This window comes from Centroberyx affinis, unplaced genomic scaffold (assembly GCF_046629955.1).
Source record: "Centroberyx affinis isolate AG114_WGS23_722 - 3 ecotype Tasmania unplaced genomic scaffold, CSIRO-AGI_Caff_v1 ptg001299l_1, whole genome shotgun sequence".
In the NCBI taxonomy this organism is placed as follows: Eukaryota; Metazoa; Chordata; class Actinopteri; order Beryciformes; family Berycidae; genus Centroberyx; species Centroberyx affinis.
This window is the reverse complement of record NW_027279805.1, coordinates 157,453-179,139: the sequence shown is the minus strand read 5'-3', so window position 1 is coordinate 179,139 and position 21,687 is coordinate 157,453. Positions and strand designations below refer to the sequence as shown.

Below are 21,687 nucleotides of genomic sequence, written 5' to 3'. Positions count from 1 at the left end.
TGTAGAGACTGCATACTTACTTTGACTTGACCATTGGTCCATCTTGGTGGATGAATTATTGACACCAGCAAGTCTTCATGAGTAAACACTGCTTATCTACAGTATGTTGGTCATAGTAATCTACGTTGCACAGAGACATTGCATATGAAAACAGATCCGGCATGTTCCAACAGGCCTCCTCGACTTTAGTAGTGGTGGTAGTGGTGTTATTAATTTGTTTGTTCGAGTTCAGTGCAATGCAAATACACTGCTTGTCAAAAGTTTGTACATACACATTTTTCTTTATTTTTACTTTCTTTCACATTTTAGAATAATAGTAAAGACGTCAAAACTATGAAATAACACAAATAGAATTATGCAGTGACCAAAAAAGTGTTAAACAAATCCAAACTATCTTATATTTTCGAGGCTTTGGAAAGATCATACATCATACAGAGGCATCAACTTCACTATTTATACTGTATTTGTCTAAAAACACAACTTTCAAGCATTTAAGCATAAGCCTTCAGATCAAAATGGCTTTAAGAGAATGAAAAACAGAGTACATTCATTCAGGTGTGTCCAACATTTTGACTGGTAGTGTATGGACATTATTATTATTATTTATTAACTACCAATCAGCAACACCGTGTAACCATAATGTGGCAGCACCTTGTGGCCTCAGATGCTCTCAGGTTACCACTTGCCTGGAGGAGTATGCATGACAGGCCTCTAGCTCTCATTATGACTGGGAGCTTGTGGTTTTCCCTTTAGATGTGCTGGTAATGTGTGTCTAACAGGATGTGAAGAAACACTGCTGGTTAAGGGTTTGCGGTGGCGTCTCATAGCGTGATGAATCCCCTCCCCGGAAATCCAGAGAAGCCATCGGATCTCATATCAAACAGAGTGACATTAGCAGGGCTGCATGCTAGAGCAAACCCATTGTTAGAAATCTGTTTTCACAAAGGCGGGTGAACTAGTTGGCTGCTTCGCGGTAAGGGTAAAAGCGAGACAACCGTACATGTTGTCAGCTGTAAGAGATGCTTCTATCTTATAGTGTCAGCAGCAGCTGCCAGGGACTCTTACTGTAGGACAGACAGCCAACAGACTGATACGATCTCATGAACAGAGAGCCTAATTACCACTCTATGCTGTGCCAGGCTGGTTCTGACTGGCTTGAATACTGATATACAATTTAAAATACTATGCTCCTGTTATTATTTAGCTAGATCAAGGTAGTGGTAAAAATGACAAAAAAAATAAATCATTACTTTTTAGTGATACTGGTCATTTTTGTATTTTTGCCTTGTATTTTGTATATTCATTACACTGTTTAATGTCTGATAAATCCTCAACCTCAAGCATCCAACAATGAACTGGCTTGAGCCCAACTATCATTTCTAGTCCTGGCTGATTGTTGCTGGCCTGTCAGAGCTACAAAGTAAAGGTTGCTTTCAACTAAATGGAAGAACAACAGAGTGAATGGGCTTTTACAGTGCTCCCAGGTGACCAACAGAGGCCAATGAAGCCAAGCACCTACAGTACAGTATTGCCAAAGGTATCATCTGTCCTAAGATCACCTTAAGTACTCCATTACTCATGTGAATTGCAAATGCTTTAGTGGTTTCATGCTTTGCTTGGTGTTTGGTGCTAGGTCTGTCCACGTTTAATTGCCACTTAGCTAGTAGTACTACATCAAACCTAATTAAATCAGTTGACTAAGAGATAATGACTCAAAGACGGAGGGCTGTTTTACGCAAAGATATTGTGCTTGCTAGAGCCAGTATACACAGACTTGACCTGCATATATCTTACACAAACTGAAATAGGACAATGAAGCGGATTTTAACATTCTCCCTTGTCAATCTGATCTCCTGTTCTGAGTTCAGGACTCTGGACAGCTCCACAGTAGCTACAGTAGTTTGATTTGGCACTGAGCAGCTGGAATATCAGGAAACCATAAAGTGATAATTTGCAAGTTCCTTGTTTTGGGGGGGATTTTGGTGACATTAAAAGCCAACCGCTGTTGTTGCTGGCAGAAACTGAAAACACATCACGTCCTGTGCGGCAGAGTATTTTCCCTGGGAATGATTTATCTGATGTCAGGTGGTTAGAACAGCAAATGAAAAGCTTTCTTGAACTGGGTATAGGTTGAATTATGTTAATTATTTTGTTATATCAGTCTGCAATAGAGAGAAGCAATTAGCTTGACTGTCATTTATTCATATGAAAATATCAGATTATTACTTTAATACAGTGTTAGTGCAAGTCTAATGTCCTCATTATTAATTTACCCTCATTGATGGGTCAGTGGTAAACACATCCTATTCTGACTCTTTTGTTGTTTGTGGCTGACTGTGAGCATCAGTTTTAGTGTCTGAAGATGTGCTCTGTAGCAGCTCATTGTTTAATGTGCACAGCTGTCAACATAATTATGGCGGTTCTACATCTGACCTTTTGTAGTTTTGACGTAAAAGAAAAAGAAAGAAAAAGAAAAAATCTATTTTTACCCCAATTTTCCAGGCCAGTCCCACCAACAGTGTACAGAGTAGTAGTAATGGAATCACAAGCTCAGTTCTATTTTTAGCATATCAGAAAAGCTTTTAGTGTACCGGTGGTCTCGGAAGAATAAAGGGATTTTTCTACCGGAGATGATAAGCTATCAAGTCCCAGACATAGCTGCTATTGTGTGTTATATTCACAAGAGGAGGAAGAACATTGGCTGGTTTAGGTTTTTTTCCCTACAAAACAAAAATTAATTATGATCCTGCCTCATGCCTCAGTCCAACAAAACAATGGGCTGGTTGATGCTGAAGTGGTATATTGTACAGTGGGCATGACAAATATGGATCTACTTTAGAGCTTTTACCTGATATTGTGCATGTAAGGGGAATCCCCTGGTGGGCGTGTCTGCTTGGCCGTCACAATAGCATTGACATTGAGAGAGAGCAGGTGGTAGATGTCATTCACCAGCTGCAACATTAATTATTAAGATTTGTTGCACCACGCTGAGGCATTGTGCTAGCAGTCTTTTAATTCTGTTCTGGCATATTTAACAGGACTGTGTCAATCAATAGGCCCACAGGGTCTTTATTCAATGTTACAATTAGGAAGACCTCTAAAAACATAAAATAAAAAAATAACTTTAAATTTTTTTCATCCATTTCATTATTGCCTTGAACACATAAACACTTTGTTAAATTTGTTAATCTCAGAGAAGATTAGATAAATCTTATAGGAAACACACACACACACACACACACACACACACACACACACACACACACACACCGAGCTTAAATCGGGATAATGCAGCCAAGGCTGTGACATCACCGCCTCCCACATGCTGATTGGTGGAGCAGTGCTCCTAGCTGATCTCTCCCCAGCCTCAGACGGTATGATGATACAGGCAGGCAGTGCAGCGGGGCTGTGCACATCCACACAAGCATGGCTCCTCTGGATGGGAAAAACACAGGAAGAGGAAAGGATGGGATCATAAATCGCTGTCTCTATTAGAGGGGTTTCCACTGCTTCGCTGTCTGTGTGTGTGTGTGTGTGCGTGTGTGTGTGTGTGTGTGAGTGTCGGGGGAGGAGGGGACGTTTCATCACAGCCCCCAGCAGCTCTTTGGCTTTCACCGGGGAAACCAGGCAGCCAGATCTGTTTTGCTTCCTGCAGGAAAAAAAGGGAAAGGGACAGTTGTGTGTGTTTTTGTGCCCAATTTTCCACTGTGGATGTCATCTTCACACAATCGCACACATACCCAGGAACTCATGAAAGGCAAAGGGAGAGAGCCGGAGAGTGGAGTGTAGAATGGCTCACTATAAGGATGTATCTGTCAAAAAGACTTCTTCTTTAAACCTGGTGACTGGATTTTTTCAATATCTACGCGGTAAGTAGGGCAGCAGCATTTTGCAAATCTACCCTTCATTTCTCATCTGTGAGGATCTGGGATTTTACGTGGAATAGAACAAGGATATAACATAGGCTTGTGGTTTGTAGATGAACCCCCTGGTATGTGAACCAGTTACCATGCTGCACGAACACAGCTGTGTGTGTGTCTGTGTGTGTTTGTGTGTTTGTGTGTGTGCCTGTGCATCTGTATGTGTGTGGTATGCTTCAGTGGGCATCCCCTGTGCATCAGTGATGAAGCATTTGCCTGTGGGTTAATGTGATGTCTTTGCTCTCTGTATATATAGTGTTAGCATTGCTCTCTTAAGCACGTGACTACTGACTATATCTCTAAGGGTGGATGTTTAAAAATGGCCACTCTGTGCAGTGTGCAGCGTTGGCCTACCGGCATACATGCCAGGGTGTTAGAAATCAGTCTCTCCCCTTATCGCTACTACAACAGCATCACGAGGGCAGAGAAATCAGATGTTTTGTTATACATAAGAAAGCAATGCTGCATAATGCATGAGGCACTGTGGCTGAATATATTAGTATTACCACAAAAGAGGCTGGGGGTGACCTGAACAATCACGCATGTCATTACTAAACACACAGAGGGGTCTGCAAGATGTGTTGGCAGAAATCTCCTCTCCACTCATTCTCTAATCTCTTCATATGACCTCATTTCGAGAGCACTTGTCAGAAGCATCTATTATACGAGCAGTGGCCGAGCTCCTGTTATTCACATAGCACAGATTTAGCCATTGCAGAAGTCACACTTTTAACATGCTTGCTGCAGGGCTGCTGCGATGCTACTTGACATCGCAGAGGAACTGTTTTCAAAATCCTGCTCAACTGTAGTATGAGCTTGGATAATGGAGGATTCAGGGTGGGGGAGTCCTGCAATGGCTGTAACTGTAACAACAGTCTTTTTTTTGTCAGAAAATAGTCATCAGTGGACAATAGTCATTGTTGTGGATGAATACTTTACACAAGTGTCTCTCAAGTCAGGACCCAAACATGAGTCACACGATGTTCCAATATGTCTACGAGAGTGCAGATAGCAGAATATTTTGTTATGTAATCTTTTGGATCATGGCTTCCTGACTGTCGTAATATTTTGGCACTTTGGTCCTGATACAAAATTAATGAAGAGCCACTGCTTTATGCATAACTAAGGATTTGTATTTGTCATCACTGATGATCAAGTGCTGTTACATCTGCTCTCCCCATTTGAATGTGTGTGTCCTCTGTGAATATCACCAGCTCCTCTAGTCTGAAGTGTGGGGCTTATAGTCCAGTCAATAAAGAAGAGAGGCGGTTAACATACAGAGTCCACAGTTATAGTATGTGACATCCATCGTGTATTGAAACGTGCTGTGTGCCTTTAATTTTCAGATGAGCAAGAGGCAGTGCAGAAGAGAACCTTCACGAAATGGATCAATTCTCATTTAGCGAAGGTAAGTGTGGATTTCCATCCATGCACTCTGCTGCTTACATATCACATGGCTATAGTAAGTCATTCGACAAGAAAATAGCATTTTACAAGCTTATCAGTGATCTATTAAGGCTCAAGTAAAACAAATTTTGAAAACAATTACATCTATGCTATTTTGACCTTTTTCATCAGAGAGGCTTGTGATTTGTTTTAGTGCTCCTCATGATTATAGTGTCCTAGCTTCTCTCCGGTCAGAGGCACTTCAGGCTGCTGACCCATGATGCGTGCGGAGAGAAGCGACTGCGAAACGAGCTTTGTCATGCAATCATAATGGCCTCTTCAAAGGCACCTCAAAATATAATTGAACTTCATTAGTTAATAGTAAACGATATCATTTATCTCTGCTTTGAAGCATGTTTATGTCATAGACCGATTGGTGGTTCTAATGATGTGGAAGGAACACATCTAATGTGTACCTATATGATTTTTCTATTCTATTTGCCTGAGAGGAGAACTATTGTGTTGTAACTATTGTAGTCATGGCAGAGGCTGCTTTGTTGCTTTGCTTCTCGGCATGACTTTTTGCTCAGCTAAGCTTGTGACTGGCAAAGTAAAAATGGCACAGAGCAATAAGGCCTGTGTCACAGCACAGTGGCGTCTTTGCTGTTCAGTTTAATAGAAGCTCAGCGGGGCATTTACACTTGAATAAGCTTCTGTACCTGTGCAGCAGTGTGTTTGTGTGTGGACATATGGAGCTACAAAGGCATTTTGCAGAAGCTGGTGGATGTGGGGTATAGCCTATACATTGCATTTGTGTATGTGTGTGTGTGTGTGTGTATGGCGTCCGTGTGTGTGTGTGTGTGTGTGAGCGTGTAGGTACTCTATGTGCGTGGGTGTTTGTACACTCATGTATGTCTGTGTGAGTGTGTGTATTTGTGGACAGGATTGGCAGGGACAGTGAAGTACTGTGCAGATGGAGAGCAAGAGGGTGAGGACAATTCCCTGCAGGCAGTCGTCTGCTTCTAATGTCCATGCATGTAAATTATGAGGCACTGAGCGAAACACATACTGTATTACACCACAGATAATGGTTGGAATCAGGCTTTCTAGTGTACCATGCCCTTCAAATAGCAGAAGCTGTATTAGCATGTGCACATTGCATAAAACTGGGCATTACGGCTACAAATCAACAGCAATCGGTCAAAACATTTCCCAGAAGATTGTTGAAAATTCTGAATAAGTAATGAGCAATCATTATGCAGCTGTAATGGTCGTTGACACAGCACAGTGTACCTCGGTGTTTGAGTATGGCTAATCAGACGCAAATACAGGGTTTAAGTATGGGACCCAGCAAAGAGATTTGTTCTAGAGGGGTCTTTTGTTGAGCCTGATCTGCCTACAATAGTTCAAAGCGTGGCTTCTAAAACTTTAGAGGAATCTCAGTTATGTGGTGGGCCAACGTAGAGACACTCTGTTGGTCTATTCTTCATTATTCATGCATTGCACCCTGCTCTCTCTCTGTGCATACCAATGGGACTAGTGTAGAATAAGCTAAGTCATGAAAGGGCTCTCAAACAATCATGTTCACACATTGCAGGCAGTTCCTGTATGAGAGAGACTGACTTGCTAATTTTAAAGGAAATCTTTCAATCAGGAGATGTGGCGGAAACCTTTCTTGCAATTATAAGAAAAGCTTTTCTGATGTGATCTTCGTCAGAAATCTGTTGAAATGTCTTTTTGCGAATAAATGCTAAATTCTGTTTTGAGTTGACCCTATTTCTTCTTTGATATGGTTGGTTAGGTGCCTGTTATCTTAGTTTGAACTTCCTCCAGCTGTCACACTTTCCGTTTGTGTCCATTTCCTCTATTACTGTATTACTAAGCACATTTCCAGTGATTTGCTTTCACTGTTTTGCCAGTGCTGGGAGGTCTCATGTGACTATTTGTCAGTACTTTCATTTTCCAGGGTGGGATTGATTTCCACCTTGTAGAGGCTCTATATTTGTGTGATTTTGTGTGCATTTTAGTAACATAATTACAAAAGTAAAAGATAACTAGTTTTATTTACTTATTACGACTTATATTTACTTATTTATCAGAGCTGTCCTGGACTGAACAAATTTGAACTTGACTAGTAGTAAAAACTGACTAAAACTCAAACAACTGAATAGTCATCTAATTGACTAAGAGGGAGCAGCCCACTAACATTATTACTCTACAGTAGTTCCATGACAAGCAGGAAAAAAAATGTAAATGTACAGAACACAGGGCAGAGAAATGCCTTTTCACACTGCTTTGCCCCACATAGGCAGCCAACTGCATCCTGTCATGGGATGTGTTGAGTTGTGAAATGACCTGTTTACTGTGCCAAATAAAGAATTCCCATGGGGTCCTGTGCTTTTAATTAAAGCTTCATTCTGCTGAATAAATATACACATCTGTTTCATTTGCTTGGATTGTGTAGCCTAACGCAGTAGGTATAACACTGTCATCTAACTTGGAGATTGCACAGTTATGGGAATGTGTGGATATGATATCAGGAGACAATACCCAGTTAGGGTTAAATGAGCCCATGCACTGATTTTGGTTTGAGTACCATCGCCTCAGGACTGGGCACCAAGCCACCTCTGAGGCAAAGGCACCATCTTTTCAGCTGCAGGGAGGCTCTGTGGTTGTTGCTAACAAGCTATGCTGTCGTTTCTCACAAAGAGCTTTTGGTTTCTATTTATCTCTGGGAATGGGTTAGAATACAAATATCCTCTCATACTTTAGAATTAACAATGCAAAGACATCGCTTATAAAAATGTGTTAGCGTTCAATGATTTATTCATTTCTGGTTATAGCTCATTTTAAGTGATGTTAGTTTCTACTTTGTTAACAGTGTTCTCTTTCCAACAGCGTAAACCACCTCTAGAGGTTAACGACCTTTTTGAGGACATCAAAGATGGGGTGAAGCTCTTGGCTCTGTTGGAGGTGCTGTCTGGCCAGAGACTGGTGAGTAGTATTGTTGAATCATCCTGCACAGAATTCAAATTCAAATGTGAATTGCAAGGATACATGGGCCTGATTCAGACCTTTACTTAAGCGCCACATAGTGTTTCTTAAGTCCTTTTTTAGACATGCGCTGCGCTCCCCTGATTCCAAGCAAGGAGTTAGTTACACACAGGGGTAAGCGGCCTCCTGCAACATGTGCACTTGAAGTGATGAATATGTAAATCAAGGCCTGTTTCTCCACCTTCACATTACAACACATGGACTCTGACTTAAGTCAACTTGTACTTGTTTGCACTCGAAACCCTACATTATGTCTAGCACTCCCATCTGTTTCATGATGTAATACAAGAAATCTGCATACTAATAAATACCAAATACATCACTTAGGATGTTAATTGTTGAGTGAGTCACAAAAACTTGAAAGAAAAACTAGAGCAAGGCTGGGCAACGCTGTTGATTGGTCTTTGAAGAAATGAAATGGTTTTTAAAGCAATTTGAAGCAATTCCACTTTCCACAACTAAGCACTAAGATGTTTCCTGACATATACAGTGTGTGCTTGAGTGTTTAAGAGATCATCAAGACAATAGTAGTACCATCAACTGAGATTTTGTTAAGTATATTATGTTTTTATCCAGTCAATGTCTCTCAATGGCTAACATTTAAATGATGGTTTATCATCTGCCAGAGTGGCTGATAGAGTAGACAATCTTACCAGCTACTGCAACAAGTTTACCAACTATTGGCTAGTAGGCCAGTTGCTTTGTTCCTATCTGTTTCCAATCAGGAAAGAGTGGAATCAAGACATTATGTGATAGCTTTAATCCCCAGCTTTTGTATGATATGGCCTCCTCAGCCAGCTTGATTTTCACTAATCCTTTCTGTCTTCAGCCCTGTGAGCAGGGCCGCCAGCTGAAGAGGATCCACTGGGTTTCCAACATCGGCACAGCGCTCAAGTTCCTTGAAGGCAGGAGGGTAAGCATTCAGTTGTAACAACACTTTCACTGGATATTTTATATGTTTTATAAGCTTTTAGTTGGATTTTTACAACCAAAAACAAAGACATGGCCTAAATAAGCTCAGGGTATAATTAAGAATACACAAGAAAAAGGTTTTCCAATGTATGATCTTCCTCTATTTATTGTTAGCGGACAAGATACTCTATCTGCACAACACGCACTGCCTCCAGAGAAGCAGTAGCTAGCAAAAGGGCTCCTTTGATTACATAACCCCTCCCTAGTCTTTATGAGGCCAGTGCCCCACTTTTCTCTGGGTTCCCGGAGGGATGAGACTTACAGTGTTGTGACCTCTCTCCCACCATGTCTGCCTTCAGTCTGTGTATCGAGGATCTCCGGTCAGTCGCCGTTAAACCCCCTGTGTGCTCATATACTGTATGCATACCTCTTGTTTGATGCACGATGCGTACTGAGCAATGCTTGGATATAACCATTCTGTTACACTTTCTATAAATGTAGTGCCATTAGTCATTTGCTTTTCTACTGACATGCATTTTGATGCATTTTTGATTCTGATGTGTCTGGCTCCCTGACTTTGTTAAGTAGTGAAATGTAGACATCTCGAATGCAAATGTGTCAAATTATGGCAATTCTCCAGTGCAAGATTTGCAGTGCTATAGAACATCTGCTTTTCCTTTGATGGCTAGTTGAACACATTTTTTTTTCTCTTTTCTGTTCTCCTTCTGATTCACTGTTCTCTATGTTCACCATGGCTGTTTCTGCCTCCCTTGCTTTGGCTATACAGATGCCTCATGACTACAGTACTTAGCTTCATCAAAGAGCTGATTTTGATGACACTGAGGAAAAAAAAATCTAATATTCATTCAGACAGAAGGCAATTCAGGGGAGACAATAAATTCTCACTTTCAAATTTCCTGCATTTCCCACGTCTGAATAATCCTCTGCTTGGCTTTTATTTCAGATCAAACTAGTTAACATTCATGCCACTGACATCGCAGATGGTCGACCATCAATTGTCCTTGGGTTGCTATGGACCATCATCCTCTACTTCCAGGTAATACATCAAATCTGATATACCTAATTATCTGAGTTTGACTCATAATTATGCTTACATCAAGGTGAGTGGCTGCCCTACGAATCCACCCTGCACATTGGGAACTTTCTGTATATATATATATTTTTTTTTACATAATTTTGATCCAATCTGAATCTTTGCCACTTCAAAACAGTATGTAGCGCGAGACCGATAGAAGAAATCTTTACCATTACGTTACTTTCTCATGTCGCCACGGTCACGGTGTAACCTCTTCTTTCTTTTTGCTCTTGCTCCTCTTTTAGATTGAGGAGTTAACCAGCAACCTGCCAGCCCTCCAGGCCCTGTCCAACAGCAACTCTTCTGTGGATAGTATGGCCAGCTCTGAGACAGGGAGCCCACCCATGAAGAGGAAGGTGGTCAACAAATTCCAGGGCAACGCCAAGAGGGCCCTGCTCCGATGGGTGCAGTGCACTGCAGCCAAGTACGTCACTTACTCAGAGTTGCTGCTGCTGTGTTGTTCATACATTTTAAATTCTAGTTTTTTTTTGGCCAGTTATTGCAACATGTATATGGATATAGGTATAGATATACATAATGATATAGATATACATAATACATCATCTAGATAAGGGTTTTTTGTGTTACAGTATGAAGGTTTCTATGTTCACATGATCTTCTATGAGTCTGCTAAAATGAAAATGCTCGCATGTATGTTTCTAAGGTGTCATGGCATCGAGGTGAAGGACTTCGGTCCCAGTTGGCGCAGCGGTGTTGCGTTCCAAGCCGTGGTCCACGCCATCAGGCCAGACCTGGTGGACATGGAGGTAGTGCGGAGGAGGAGCAACAGGGAAAACCTTGAGGAGGCCTTTGCACTGGCGGAAAATGAGCTGGGCATTCCTCGTCTTCTGGATGCGGAAGGTGCCCTTTACCTTTCGTACTGTTTCCGTTAAGAATTCCAATGATGCTGACGACATGACAGCAGCAAACACAATTTATTAAACAGATATATTTTACTACTTATATAGAAGTAAATTGTATTACTCCTCCAGTCAATGCTGAACCATGATTTTCACAGTATGTATATGTGTTGAAGAGATCAGGGAAACTCCTCAGAGGATTATATTATGTGTGTACTCATGCTCCTAGTTTTAGTCTGTCGAAGCAGTCTGCAGTGGCTCTGCAGTCCTGTCTGGAGGGAGCAGAGTCGTGAGGCTTTATTACACAATGAGCTGCACTGAAACGCCTCTGCTTTTAGCTTGACCCTGATTTCTAGAAAGATCAGGTCAAGGATGGAGATGAAAGTAGACATCTATAATTAGCTGTCACCAGGCCTGAGGGAATTATTAAATTTATCGTCTGTGTCATATTGACTTAATGCCAAAAATGATGGCTGATCTGATTCTTGGAGGCAAAAGAAAGCGTTTGCATCACTTGTTCAGATCAGCTAACTTACAGTACAGTCATCTTTTAGAGTTTCCTCCGGTGCATCAGACTCTCTTTGTGTTGCTCTGTAGATGTGGATGTAGACAAGCCGGATGAGAAATCCATCATGACGTATGTGGCTCAGTTCCTGAAGCACTACCCAAACCCTCATCACTCTGAGACTGACGGACAGCAGGATGAGGTATCTCCTTTAAACTTTCTGCTACTGTATATATTGTGTTCCTTTAAGGCAGTGTTACATAGGGCAGCTCTTTTGGGAAACTGATGGGCAACAGTGCCCAAGGAGTTGCCTTGTCATTGTTGCTTTAATTGCATAGGTGCATCTTGTTTCCTTTAAATATTTGAATAATATTAGTCTGTAAGTCTGTGTGTTATTTTGATGCAAGTTGTGGGGGTTGTTGCCCATCTACATTGCCCAAAAATTGTCTAGTGTATCACCATCCTTAGAGAATTACAATATTTAAATCAGAGATGGTAGTTATATGCTTAATGAAAACCTGCTATAGCTGTGCTTAATTGTTGTGTGCTTGTGCTTGTAGCTCATCATATTTGTCATTACACCAAATAAAGCTCTCATGAATCAGAATTCACCATAGCATGAACTCATGAATAATATTATCACCATCATTGGTTTCCATCATCACAGACTCATTTAATTTCTCCATCTATTCAATTTTTTTGTACATATTAAGCTGCTTCTTGGCTCAATTCCAACTTTTGCACTCTCAGTTCCAGTGCTACAGGTAAATCCATGTCATCGCACTGCATGTTGTCTGTTTGGAGTGCATCCCCCACCTCACCTTCATCCTTCTCTCGTCCATTTTGCTCTTTTTTTCCTTGCTGTTCTAACGCCTCTTTGTGGTGTGTTTGCATCTCTCTGTGTGCCTTGCTGCTTTCCTGGATAGTTTGGTCCCCACGATATAGAGCAAATGCTTGAGGTATGTGTCACTAAATTAACAAATTTAATCAGACATTCGAAGAGGATATTTTTAGTGTCCATGCCCCTCTCTGCTTCCAAAACTAATCTGTGCACAAAATGTTGAGGCTGGCTTTGTGTGTTCCTCTAAACTGTTAATATCCAAGCGGGGTAACCCGGTTTTTATTCCTCTCAATCTAACTGCGTGTTTTTTTCCCCTGTAATCTTACTTCTTGTGGTGTTTCTGGAATGTCAGTTTGGTGTGAGTTTCTCAAGATACTAATTAGAATATTAATTAGAACATTTTGAAGAATTAGAAGAATTAGAATTGGTTTGTTACCTTGACTCCAAGCTGTCTGTTCCCTGAATCCGACAGAGAGAGGAGCGGAAGGTGCTGAGAGAGCTGAAGGTATTTCTAGAGCAGCTGGAGAGAGATGTGCTGCGGGCCCAAGGAGCAGAGGGAAACCTCACTGACAAGTACCAGGTGAGTCAGTCTTACAGGGACAAAATACACAGTTACATAACATTCTACTTTTGACATAAAACATTAATCAACTCATATTATATGTTTTCTCCCTTTATTCTTTTATATTCCAGGCATTCAAGAGCTTCCGTGTGCAGTATGAGATGAAGAAAAAGCAGACAGATCCGCTGCTGCTGCCGGTCCAGAGGGACGGCAAGCTGTCTGTGGACCAGGCTCTAGTCAAACAGGCCTGGGACCGCGTGTCTGTCAGGGTGAGTGTGATTGTATTGCATGCCCCTGTGCAACAACATACATAATTTATAGGCCACAAAGAAAGAAAACAGACTTAATTATGATTATTAACTAAATCAAGCAAATGAAAAAATGAGAGTAAATAATAGGTCATTCTTTTTCATTCAGTATTATTGCTTTTTTTCCTTTCTTTTCTTTTCTTCTTTTTTTTTTCGAAACACAGCGCAGCGGACTCTCATCCCAGAACTGAAAGCTATCATAATGAGAGAAGCACGACTTAGGGTTTCTCTCTTCATTGGCTGCAATAAAATGTTCAGTGGGGCGCAAGCCTTTGAATTAGAGTTTGTTAAGAGGGGACGAGCGGGGAACAGAGGAGGTTTTGTTCACTGGGCAGACTGCTCCTCTGGACATCCACAGCTTGTCTAGACTGGCATAAAACTCTTTTGTGGGCTGAATGCTTGAAAACATGTGGAAACGTTTTGATCGGCGCAGCCTCCTCAATGGTGGGATCTTGCTTTGATGTAGTGTAGTACTGGATCTAATGGATGTCTGTTGCAGCTGCTGGACTGGCACATCTATCTGGACAAGTCCCTGCCCGGTCCTCTGGGAGTGATTGGAGCCTGGCTTCATAGGGCAGAGATTGCTCTGAGAGAGGACATTCCCATCCAACATGCACACGATGAGACAGCCAATGTTATTCACAGAAAACTAGAGCAGCATAAGGTAATGCAAATGTCAAGCAGAAAACAGGCCTTTGAGTTGGTCCTTTATGTCAAGCCATCAATGAGTTTTAGATGCCTTATTATTTTTAGACAGGAATACATGGAAGCCTATGTGGGCGTAATGTTATGTGTTTGAATGTTGCAGGAGGTCTTAAAGAACTTGGAATCGCACAGGCAGACCTTCCAGCAGATCCACAGAGACAGATCAGTGAATGGGGTACCTGTCCCACCTGAACAGCTCCAAGACATGGCTGAACGGTAAGACCTTTGTGGGAATAATCAAGCGATGTCTTATGATCAGTTATATCTACTGTATCACTGAGTCTTAAAATATTATTTTTCTTAAAACAAGTGGAAAAAATCTGACATTGGAGTAAGATTTTGCTTGTTTCCAGTTCAAATTCACAGATTTTTTTCTTTTACAAAGTTACTGAAACAAGTGAAACTGCATTGAAAACAAGTCGAATTACCTCATCCCATTGGCAGAATTTTTCACTTGTTTTACAAAAAATGTATTGTTGTTGTTGTTTGTTGTATGTTTCTTTGTTTTTGCATAAAATATACGGGGTTTTGGAGCTTGGTGTTGCCACTTCTACACCTCTTGCAAAATTGAGGGAAAATTTGAATTATTACTGACCATTTGCTTCACCTGCAGGTTCAATTTTGTGTCTACGTCATCTTATGCTCACTTGATCAAACTGGAATTCTGGGAAATGAAGTATCGTCTGATGGCATTTCTTATCTTGGCTGAGTCAAAGCTCAAGTCCTGGATCATCAAATACGGCCGACGGGACTCAGTCGAACTCCTGCTGCAAAGCTACATTGTGAGTTGGAATTGCTGTATGTCTCTATATTTATAAGGATTTATTGCACTGTGTCTACCAAACTATTTCATCTGTATTTTCATGTTTCTCTTTTCATTCCAGTCATTCATTGAAGGCCACAAGTTCTTTGAGCAGTATGAGATAATATTCAAAGCCCTCAAGCAAGCTGCAGAGGTCTATGTGAAGTCTGATAGTTCAAGTAAGACTCTTTTTCTTTCTTTAGCCCCTTTTGATTAATGTATTGTTTGGTTTGGGCTCATAGTAAACAGTCTAATTATCGATTTCATGTTACAGGGTCTAAGACCTGTAACAGAGGTAAGCCCAAAGACAGTTTGACAGATTTAAATTTTAATGGATGGATGGAATGCTTTCCAACTGCCATGATTGGTTGCGGTTTAGTGGTTCTTTAATTAATTCTTGATACCATAGCTCTGCCTGTCTCCTGAGCCATTTCCTACTGTGAAAAGTGTGGGGCTGTACTTTTCTTTTCTAACATGCTTTACTTCTAACACCCTAGAACTGAAAAATTATTACATTCTGCATGAAGCAATAACAATATTCACAGTACTTGGAATGCTATTTTGGCATGATAATTTTCACTTAACATTGGATCAACCGTAAAACCGAATGATTTGCAGACATCAGCAAATACTAGTTTTTACATAGTTGATACCAAAGTTGCATCTCACTAAACTGACCAGTGTGTTCAGGATAAATCCCAGATTGGCTAACTCATCCCATGCTTTATTTTCAGTTGATGAGGGAGAGGGGGTGAGTAAGTTCCTCAGTGATGCGACGGCTCAGTGGAAGAACCTGGCTGTGGAGGTGCGCAGTGTTCGCAGCATGCTGGAGGAGGTGATCTCTAACTGGGAGAAGTACAGCAGCACAGTGGCAGCTCTGCAGGCCTGGCTGGAGGACGCTGAGCAGATGCTTAACCAGTCGGAGAACGCCAAACGTGTAAGTAGAGTTTATAATACTCATGATTATAAACTGTATTTGTAATGTACAGCATGTATTTGTGCTGCTAAACAGTATTAAGAAGCTACCCATGCCTGCATGCTTGCTTGTTCTGCCTTAGACCACAGTAAACATATGAATTCTTAAATTGAGTGATGTTTCCTTTTCAGTTTCTATCAAATTTCTAAAAGGAATAGAGCAACGGTACCTTTAAAAATGTGTATTCTAGTGCAGTGATTCTCAACCCTTTTCATATCAAGGACCCCTAATTTAGTCCACATTAGGGCCACGGACCCCATTTGATGAGATTTAGTCTCTCAGACCCAAATCTGAGAATATTTTTATTGTTAGTTATGAATTTGTCCAGAGTTCTATGGCGTAGGTAGAGAGATAATAGTGAAACTATGATCAAAATAGTCATTCTTCTACATTCTCTAATTGTGTTAACTTCTTGTAAATGAAATAACGGTGAAGTTTAACAATTCATAAATTTTCTGGGGACCCCCTGGAACCTCCTCAAGGACCCCTGGTGGTCCCCGGACCCCACGTTGAGAACCACTGTTCTAGTGTGATATCTTATCACTGAAGTAGATATTAATGGACGGTCCCTCAAAGCCATAACAATTGATTCTACAATGTTAATCGACTACGTTGTTTGTTTTCCTCTCTTCCATTAGGATTTTTTCCGGAACCTCTCTCACTGGATGCAGCAGCACATGGACATGAACGATGCCGGGAACTTCCTCATCGAGACTTGCGATGAAACAGTCTCACGCGATCTGAAGCAGCAGCTTCTTCTTCTCAACGGGAGATGGAGGGAGCTGTTTGTCAAAGTTAAACATGTAAATTAATTGCCCTTTTTTTTTTAAACAACAAATATACCACCAAAATCGACTCACCTATAATGATGCTTTGTATTACATTGACAGCTCAAATTTTGAAAACAAGTCACTGTATTCTGTTCTCTTCTTCTGTTTCAATGGCAGTATGCAAGAGCAGATGAGGTAGATAAGTTGAGGCAAGACTACCAAGAAGGAATTAATACCTTGAAAATCTTCATGGATGCAACCAATGAGAAGATGACTGCTCCTGTCCAAGTGTCTTTCCTGAACGTCCGAACGTTTGTTCAAGATGTTGAGGTACTCACCCCATACACTCAAATACACCCCATACACACTCACCTCAGAAACCATCACACTGAATGGTGATGCATCGATACATTATGATAGACTTTCTCTTGATGGAGCTAAGAAACATGTCTAGGCAGTCGTGTAAATCATGCTAAACTCACATTATACCCGATCACTGCATCTACCTTACTTTGCTGTGCATGCTAATTGGCTGCATCTGCATTCTCTTTCACAAGTTAGACTAATTTCTCATCTCTGTTCTGCTTTCCATAACACTTAATAAAGTGTTCCTCTGCCTTTATGCTTCATCAAACTATTTACACAGACACACCCACCTGAAAAATCATCGTATCTCTCTGCTTCTGTAGGAGATCAAGCACAAAGTGCCAGCTATGGAAGCAGCTTGTAAGGCGGCCAGCCGTACAGCTCAGCTCCTGACCAAAGACACCCCACAGGACGAGGTCTCACAGATGTTGGCTGTGATGGCCTCTATCAAAGAGCAACTGAGCAAGGTGTGTCCATCTCAACATCCAGTTGTTCAGATTGTCTCTCTCCCTCTCCTAGCTGTGTGTGTGTATGTTTGTTAGGGTTTGTCTGTTATGGGTTTTTCAAGACCGATACTAGGGATGGAGTGAGTGAGTGAGTGAGTGAGTGAGTGTATTGAAGCTGCTGATAGTTGGTTTTTTTTGCTGATATTACATTTTTATGCACAAAACATTTCCAAATATCCAATGTTTCCCCCAGAATTGTATTATTGACAGGGTGGAAAAGCCCCTGAAACAGCATTTAGACCACTGGACATAAACTCGGCAATGAAACCAAGGCTAATGAAAACCAGACTCAGTTTGTCGATGTATCGGAAAAGCAACATATCAGTCTGACCCTAGTGTGTGTCTGTTTTCTCCAGTGGAATTAATGACCACTTAATGATGGGCACAGGGGTGTTAAAACAAAAAAATAAAAGATAAATATTAGCCTGCACTCTATTCTGCTCCAACATGACTTTATTCTTTAATGTTTTGAACCATAAATGAAGGTGTACTGAAACATTGTGCTGCCCTATTCATCAACATACTCTCCTCCAATCAGGTAAGGGAAAGATGTTTGCCTCTGCTGAGGGAGTCCCAGTCCCTCCTTCCTCAACTGGAAGAAATGGAGAAGAACATCACCGGCTTCTACCAGGCCCTGGAGAAGGCCAGTCGCATCACCAGCACCAGGGACTCCGAGGGCCCCAGAGACTTCAAACAGAAATGCCAGGTGACTTCGACAAGAGTTTCCATATGATGCCTGACTGGCAGTGTCAACTTTCAAATCACCTCTTAAAACAGTTTTATTGACTAACTTTTATGTAGTTTTGTTTTTTTTTACCTATTTTGTATTCATCTGTTTAATTCCTTTTTCCATATTCCTATTCCTTTTTCCTTTGTTTTTAATTGATAGCTGAATTTTTAAAGAGTATCTTATTAGCTTTTATGTGTTTGTTTTATTGTCTGCAAAGCACTTTGTAAATATTTTGAACATTTCATGCAAATTTATGAAACAAATGTGTATTATATATATATGTACACTTGACATAAATACATTTTATTTCCATAAAATTGCATGAAATATCCAGCATTTTTCATTTGTCATTTTCAGCTGAATCATGCTTTTTTGACATAAGTGACATAGCCTCAAGGTATTAATAGAGGGCTAACACCCTGCCTGTCGTTTGAATACCGCAGGAGCTGGTGACCTTCACGCATAGCTGCAAGAAGTGTCTGACAGTGATAGAGAGGAACCACCAGAGCATTCAGAAAATTCTGGACAGCAGTAACACCCTCCAACACATGGACATGGCTCTTCTGCAGAAAAGAGTAGCAGACCTGCAGTCCTCCTCACAGGTACGTCACATGGTCTGCTTTACAGTAAAGGAAACAGTAAAGTGTTATGTTAGTGCACAACCTGTTTTCATTTAACCTTTATTCATCCAAACAGTTTAAGTAATAAGTTCTTATTTACAGTGACACCTAGCATTCTGCTTTAAAACCACTGTTTATTGTTACAGAGATAATCTTTGCAATCAGTATTGAGATGTGATGTTCTTTTGAAAATGGATTAAGTAATTACTATTATATTATAAGTAATAGGATTTACTCAGCATTACCAACACTAGTAACAGGATTTACTCCTCATCATGTACAGGTGGCAAGGCAGGATTGGAATAATACGTTTAAATTAGCAAAAAATGAATAGAATTCTATAAACAAAAAAGATTGGTATGTTTGTTTAGGCCATGTTTAAGGAATCTACAGAGTGGAGGAAGCATGTAGAGGCCAACAGCAGTCTCATGAAGAGGTTTGATGAGTCTCGGGTGGAGCTGGAGAAGGTTCTCAAGATGGCACAGAGTTGTCTGACAGAGAGAGGCAACCCAGAGGAGCTGCTCAAGAAACATACAGTAAGAAAAATAGCCCATCCTTGTCCTTTTCCACTTCTGAAGTGAACCATTCACTACCCATACAGCACAGTACAGTTTCACCATTATAGTTTCTGCACAGTTTGTCTTGGCATGAGTATGGTAAAAGTGTGCTGGTGCCAGTACACAATGTATTTGTACCATAGAGATTTGTACATGTCTTCTCTAAACAAACAAGATCACACTCTCTCAGTATGCCAGTGGAAAAATACAACAGAAAAACGGTTGCTGTAGCATTCCCTAAACCAGAGAATGAGGAGAATGCATGGGGATGAGAGGTGACTGATCCTGTGGAGCGTGTGACACATAATGAGGCCTTGGTGTTTTTTTGCAGGAGTTCTTTGGTCAGCTTGACCAGCGGGTCTTGAATGCCTTCCTGAAGGCCTGTGATGAGCTGACAGACATTCTGCCTGAGCAGGAGCAGCAGTCTCTGCAGGAAACTGTCAGGAAGCTGCACAAACACTGGAAGGTTGGTCCCATGACTAGTGACTATTAAAGCTGCACTAGGCAACTTCACACATTGGTGGTGCCAAATGGCAGCGAGGGGTAACAGTTTGAAAAATTCTGACTTCAATATCCTGATATCATATAACTTGACGTCAGTAAACTGCACACAGCACACTCGTATTTACCAACCCGGCCAGTCTGTGATGGTTTATACCAAAGGACACCAAAGGGACGAGGAAAGCAAAACCTCTAATGCTGATGAGTTCAGTTTTCACTTGATGGAGCGCTTGCTTGCTGCTATTTAGAAGATGGTTTGCATTTCACTCTTAACTCCTGATTGGGCACTGCCTTCTGTACCTTGTGTCCATACCTGACCCCAAAATTTCATTTGGGCAAATAGGGGTCTCAGTTGAGGTGATGGGACGCTCTTCTCTGTTGCAGGCCCACATTGTGATTTAGGCTGATAAGACTGTATTTTTACTCTAAAAATCTTGCCTAGTGCAGCTTTAAATAACTAATAATAATACATGCTATAAATAATACATAATCTAATAATGTATAATGTAATAATAATGATATTATATTTCACCACTGGAACTTATACCACACTTGAAGTTACACGTCATTATTTCTTGCTGTTGTATTTATTTTGTATTTTTTTTTAAAAACACTGGTATTCCATTTAATCACAGCAACAATACTATTAATACTACTACTAATAACACTATATTTGTATAGCACTTTTTAGCCAAAATGTTGCTTAAAAACCAACACAAATGATTGCATTGCTGTGAATCTGACCCTGTATGCCTGCATTTCTCCTCTTCCAGGACATTCAGACAGACGCCCCCTTTCACCTCCTGCACCTGAAAGTGGAGGTGGAGAGGAGCAAGCTCATGGTGTCTCTGCAGGAGTGCCAGGCGGAGGTGACCAGGGAGAACCGCCACCTGGCTGGCATGGGGAGCGAGAGACTCGTCAAGGAACACAGGGTGAGCACAGAGTGGCTGGCTGGCTGGATTTCGTTGTATTGATTAATTGACTGTGAAAGAGTTCAATGCAGATTCAGTGCTCTGTAGTTGCGTGGGAAGATTTTGATTTACTTAATCCGAAAGAAATGAGGTTCTTCCAATGTCAAGGAAATAGATCTTTTCAACAGTAGCTTGTGGTTGCTATCCTCATTCAGTAGCACTTGTCTCTTCTTTCCATCTGTTAAGATTCAGCTTTCAAGGTCCAATAACTTATTGCCATATCAACTAAATGTATCTAAAAATAAGAAACAGACACTCCAGTCATACACACGCGCCAACCCACCGCTCTACCCGAGCAGCTAGAAAGCGCTAGCACACTTGTTTTTTCATAAACAGGAATCAAACCCATGATGGTTTGTGTACATGGTGTGCACCGTAGCCCACTGACCCACCAGGATGCCTACAATACCAATTCTAATATAAGTAAATAGACTGTGTTGTCTTTCTTTAGACCTTCTTTAGGGAAAAGGGCCCCCAGTCCATCTGTGAGAAGAGGCTGCTGTTGATGGAGGAACTCTGTCAAAAACTCCCTGAGGCTGACCCTTCCCACCAGACGCTGGACGCAGCTAGAAAGGCCTTTTCTGAGGTCCGAGAGGAAATCGAGAGCACCTACCAGAAACTACTGCAGCACCCAGACAAATGGAAGGAGTACAACTCAAGGTACATTGTGGCATATTCAAAGTAATAACAAAGTCTGTTTTGCTGCATTCCTATTTAGTGCAGTCACATGACTTAATCT

At 41.1% G+C, this 21,687-nt stretch overlaps 1 protein-coding gene across 2 annotated transcripts in view; it reads left to right on the top strand.

The window, feature by feature from the left end:
* The first annotated feature begins 3,790 nt into the window (after positions 1 to 3,790).
* The window catches only part of syne1b (spectrin repeat containing, nuclear envelope 1b), an 87,703-nt gene continuing 69,806 nt past the window's right edge, over positions 3,791 to 21,687 (top strand). Inside the window, exons 1-27 of one of the 2 annotated variants that reach the window (XM_071525510.1) lie at positions 3,791 to 3,869; positions 5,267 to 5,328; positions 8,205 to 8,300; positions 9,190 to 9,273; positions 10,237 to 10,329; positions 10,614 to 10,792; positions 11,033 to 11,229; positions 11,826 to 11,935; positions 12,447 to 12,497; positions 12,660 to 12,692; positions 13,047 to 13,154; positions 13,268 to 13,405; positions 13,944 to 14,108; positions 14,253 to 14,365; positions 14,763 to 14,931; positions 15,034 to 15,130; positions 15,226 to 15,246; positions 15,686 to 15,888; positions 16,566 to 16,730; positions 16,875 to 17,027; positions 17,387 to 17,530; positions 18,108 to 18,275; positions 18,743 to 18,901; positions 19,291 to 19,455; positions 19,808 to 19,942; positions 20,751 to 20,909; positions 21,400 to 21,608. In XM_071525510.1, coding sequence (XP_071381611.1) covers positions 3,791 to 3,869; positions 5,267 to 5,328; positions 8,205 to 8,300; positions 9,190 to 9,273; positions 10,237 to 10,329; positions 10,614 to 10,792; positions 11,033 to 11,229; positions 11,826 to 11,935; positions 12,447 to 12,497; positions 12,660 to 12,692; positions 13,047 to 13,154; positions 13,268 to 13,405; positions 13,944 to 14,108; positions 14,253 to 14,365; positions 14,763 to 14,931; positions 15,034 to 15,130; positions 15,226 to 15,246; positions 15,686 to 15,888; positions 16,566 to 16,730; positions 16,875 to 17,027; positions 17,387 to 17,530; positions 18,108 to 18,275; positions 18,743 to 18,901; positions 19,291 to 19,455; positions 19,808 to 19,942; positions 20,751 to 20,909; positions 21,400 to 21,608 — 3,455 coding nt within the window. The remainder of the gene's footprint in view (positions 3,870 to 5,266; positions 5,329 to 8,204; positions 8,301 to 9,189; positions 9,274 to 10,236; positions 10,330 to 10,613; positions 10,793 to 11,032; positions 11,230 to 11,825; positions 11,936 to 12,446; positions 12,498 to 12,659; positions 12,693 to 13,046; positions 13,155 to 13,267; positions 13,406 to 13,943; positions 14,109 to 14,252; positions 14,366 to 14,762; positions 14,932 to 15,033; positions 15,131 to 15,225; positions 15,247 to 15,685; positions 15,889 to 16,565; positions 16,731 to 16,874; positions 17,028 to 17,386; positions 17,531 to 18,107; positions 18,276 to 18,742; positions 18,902 to 19,290; positions 19,456 to 19,807; positions 19,943 to 20,750; positions 20,910 to 21,399; positions 21,609 to 21,687) is intronic. The other variant, XM_071525513.1, reaches the window with a different exon arrangement.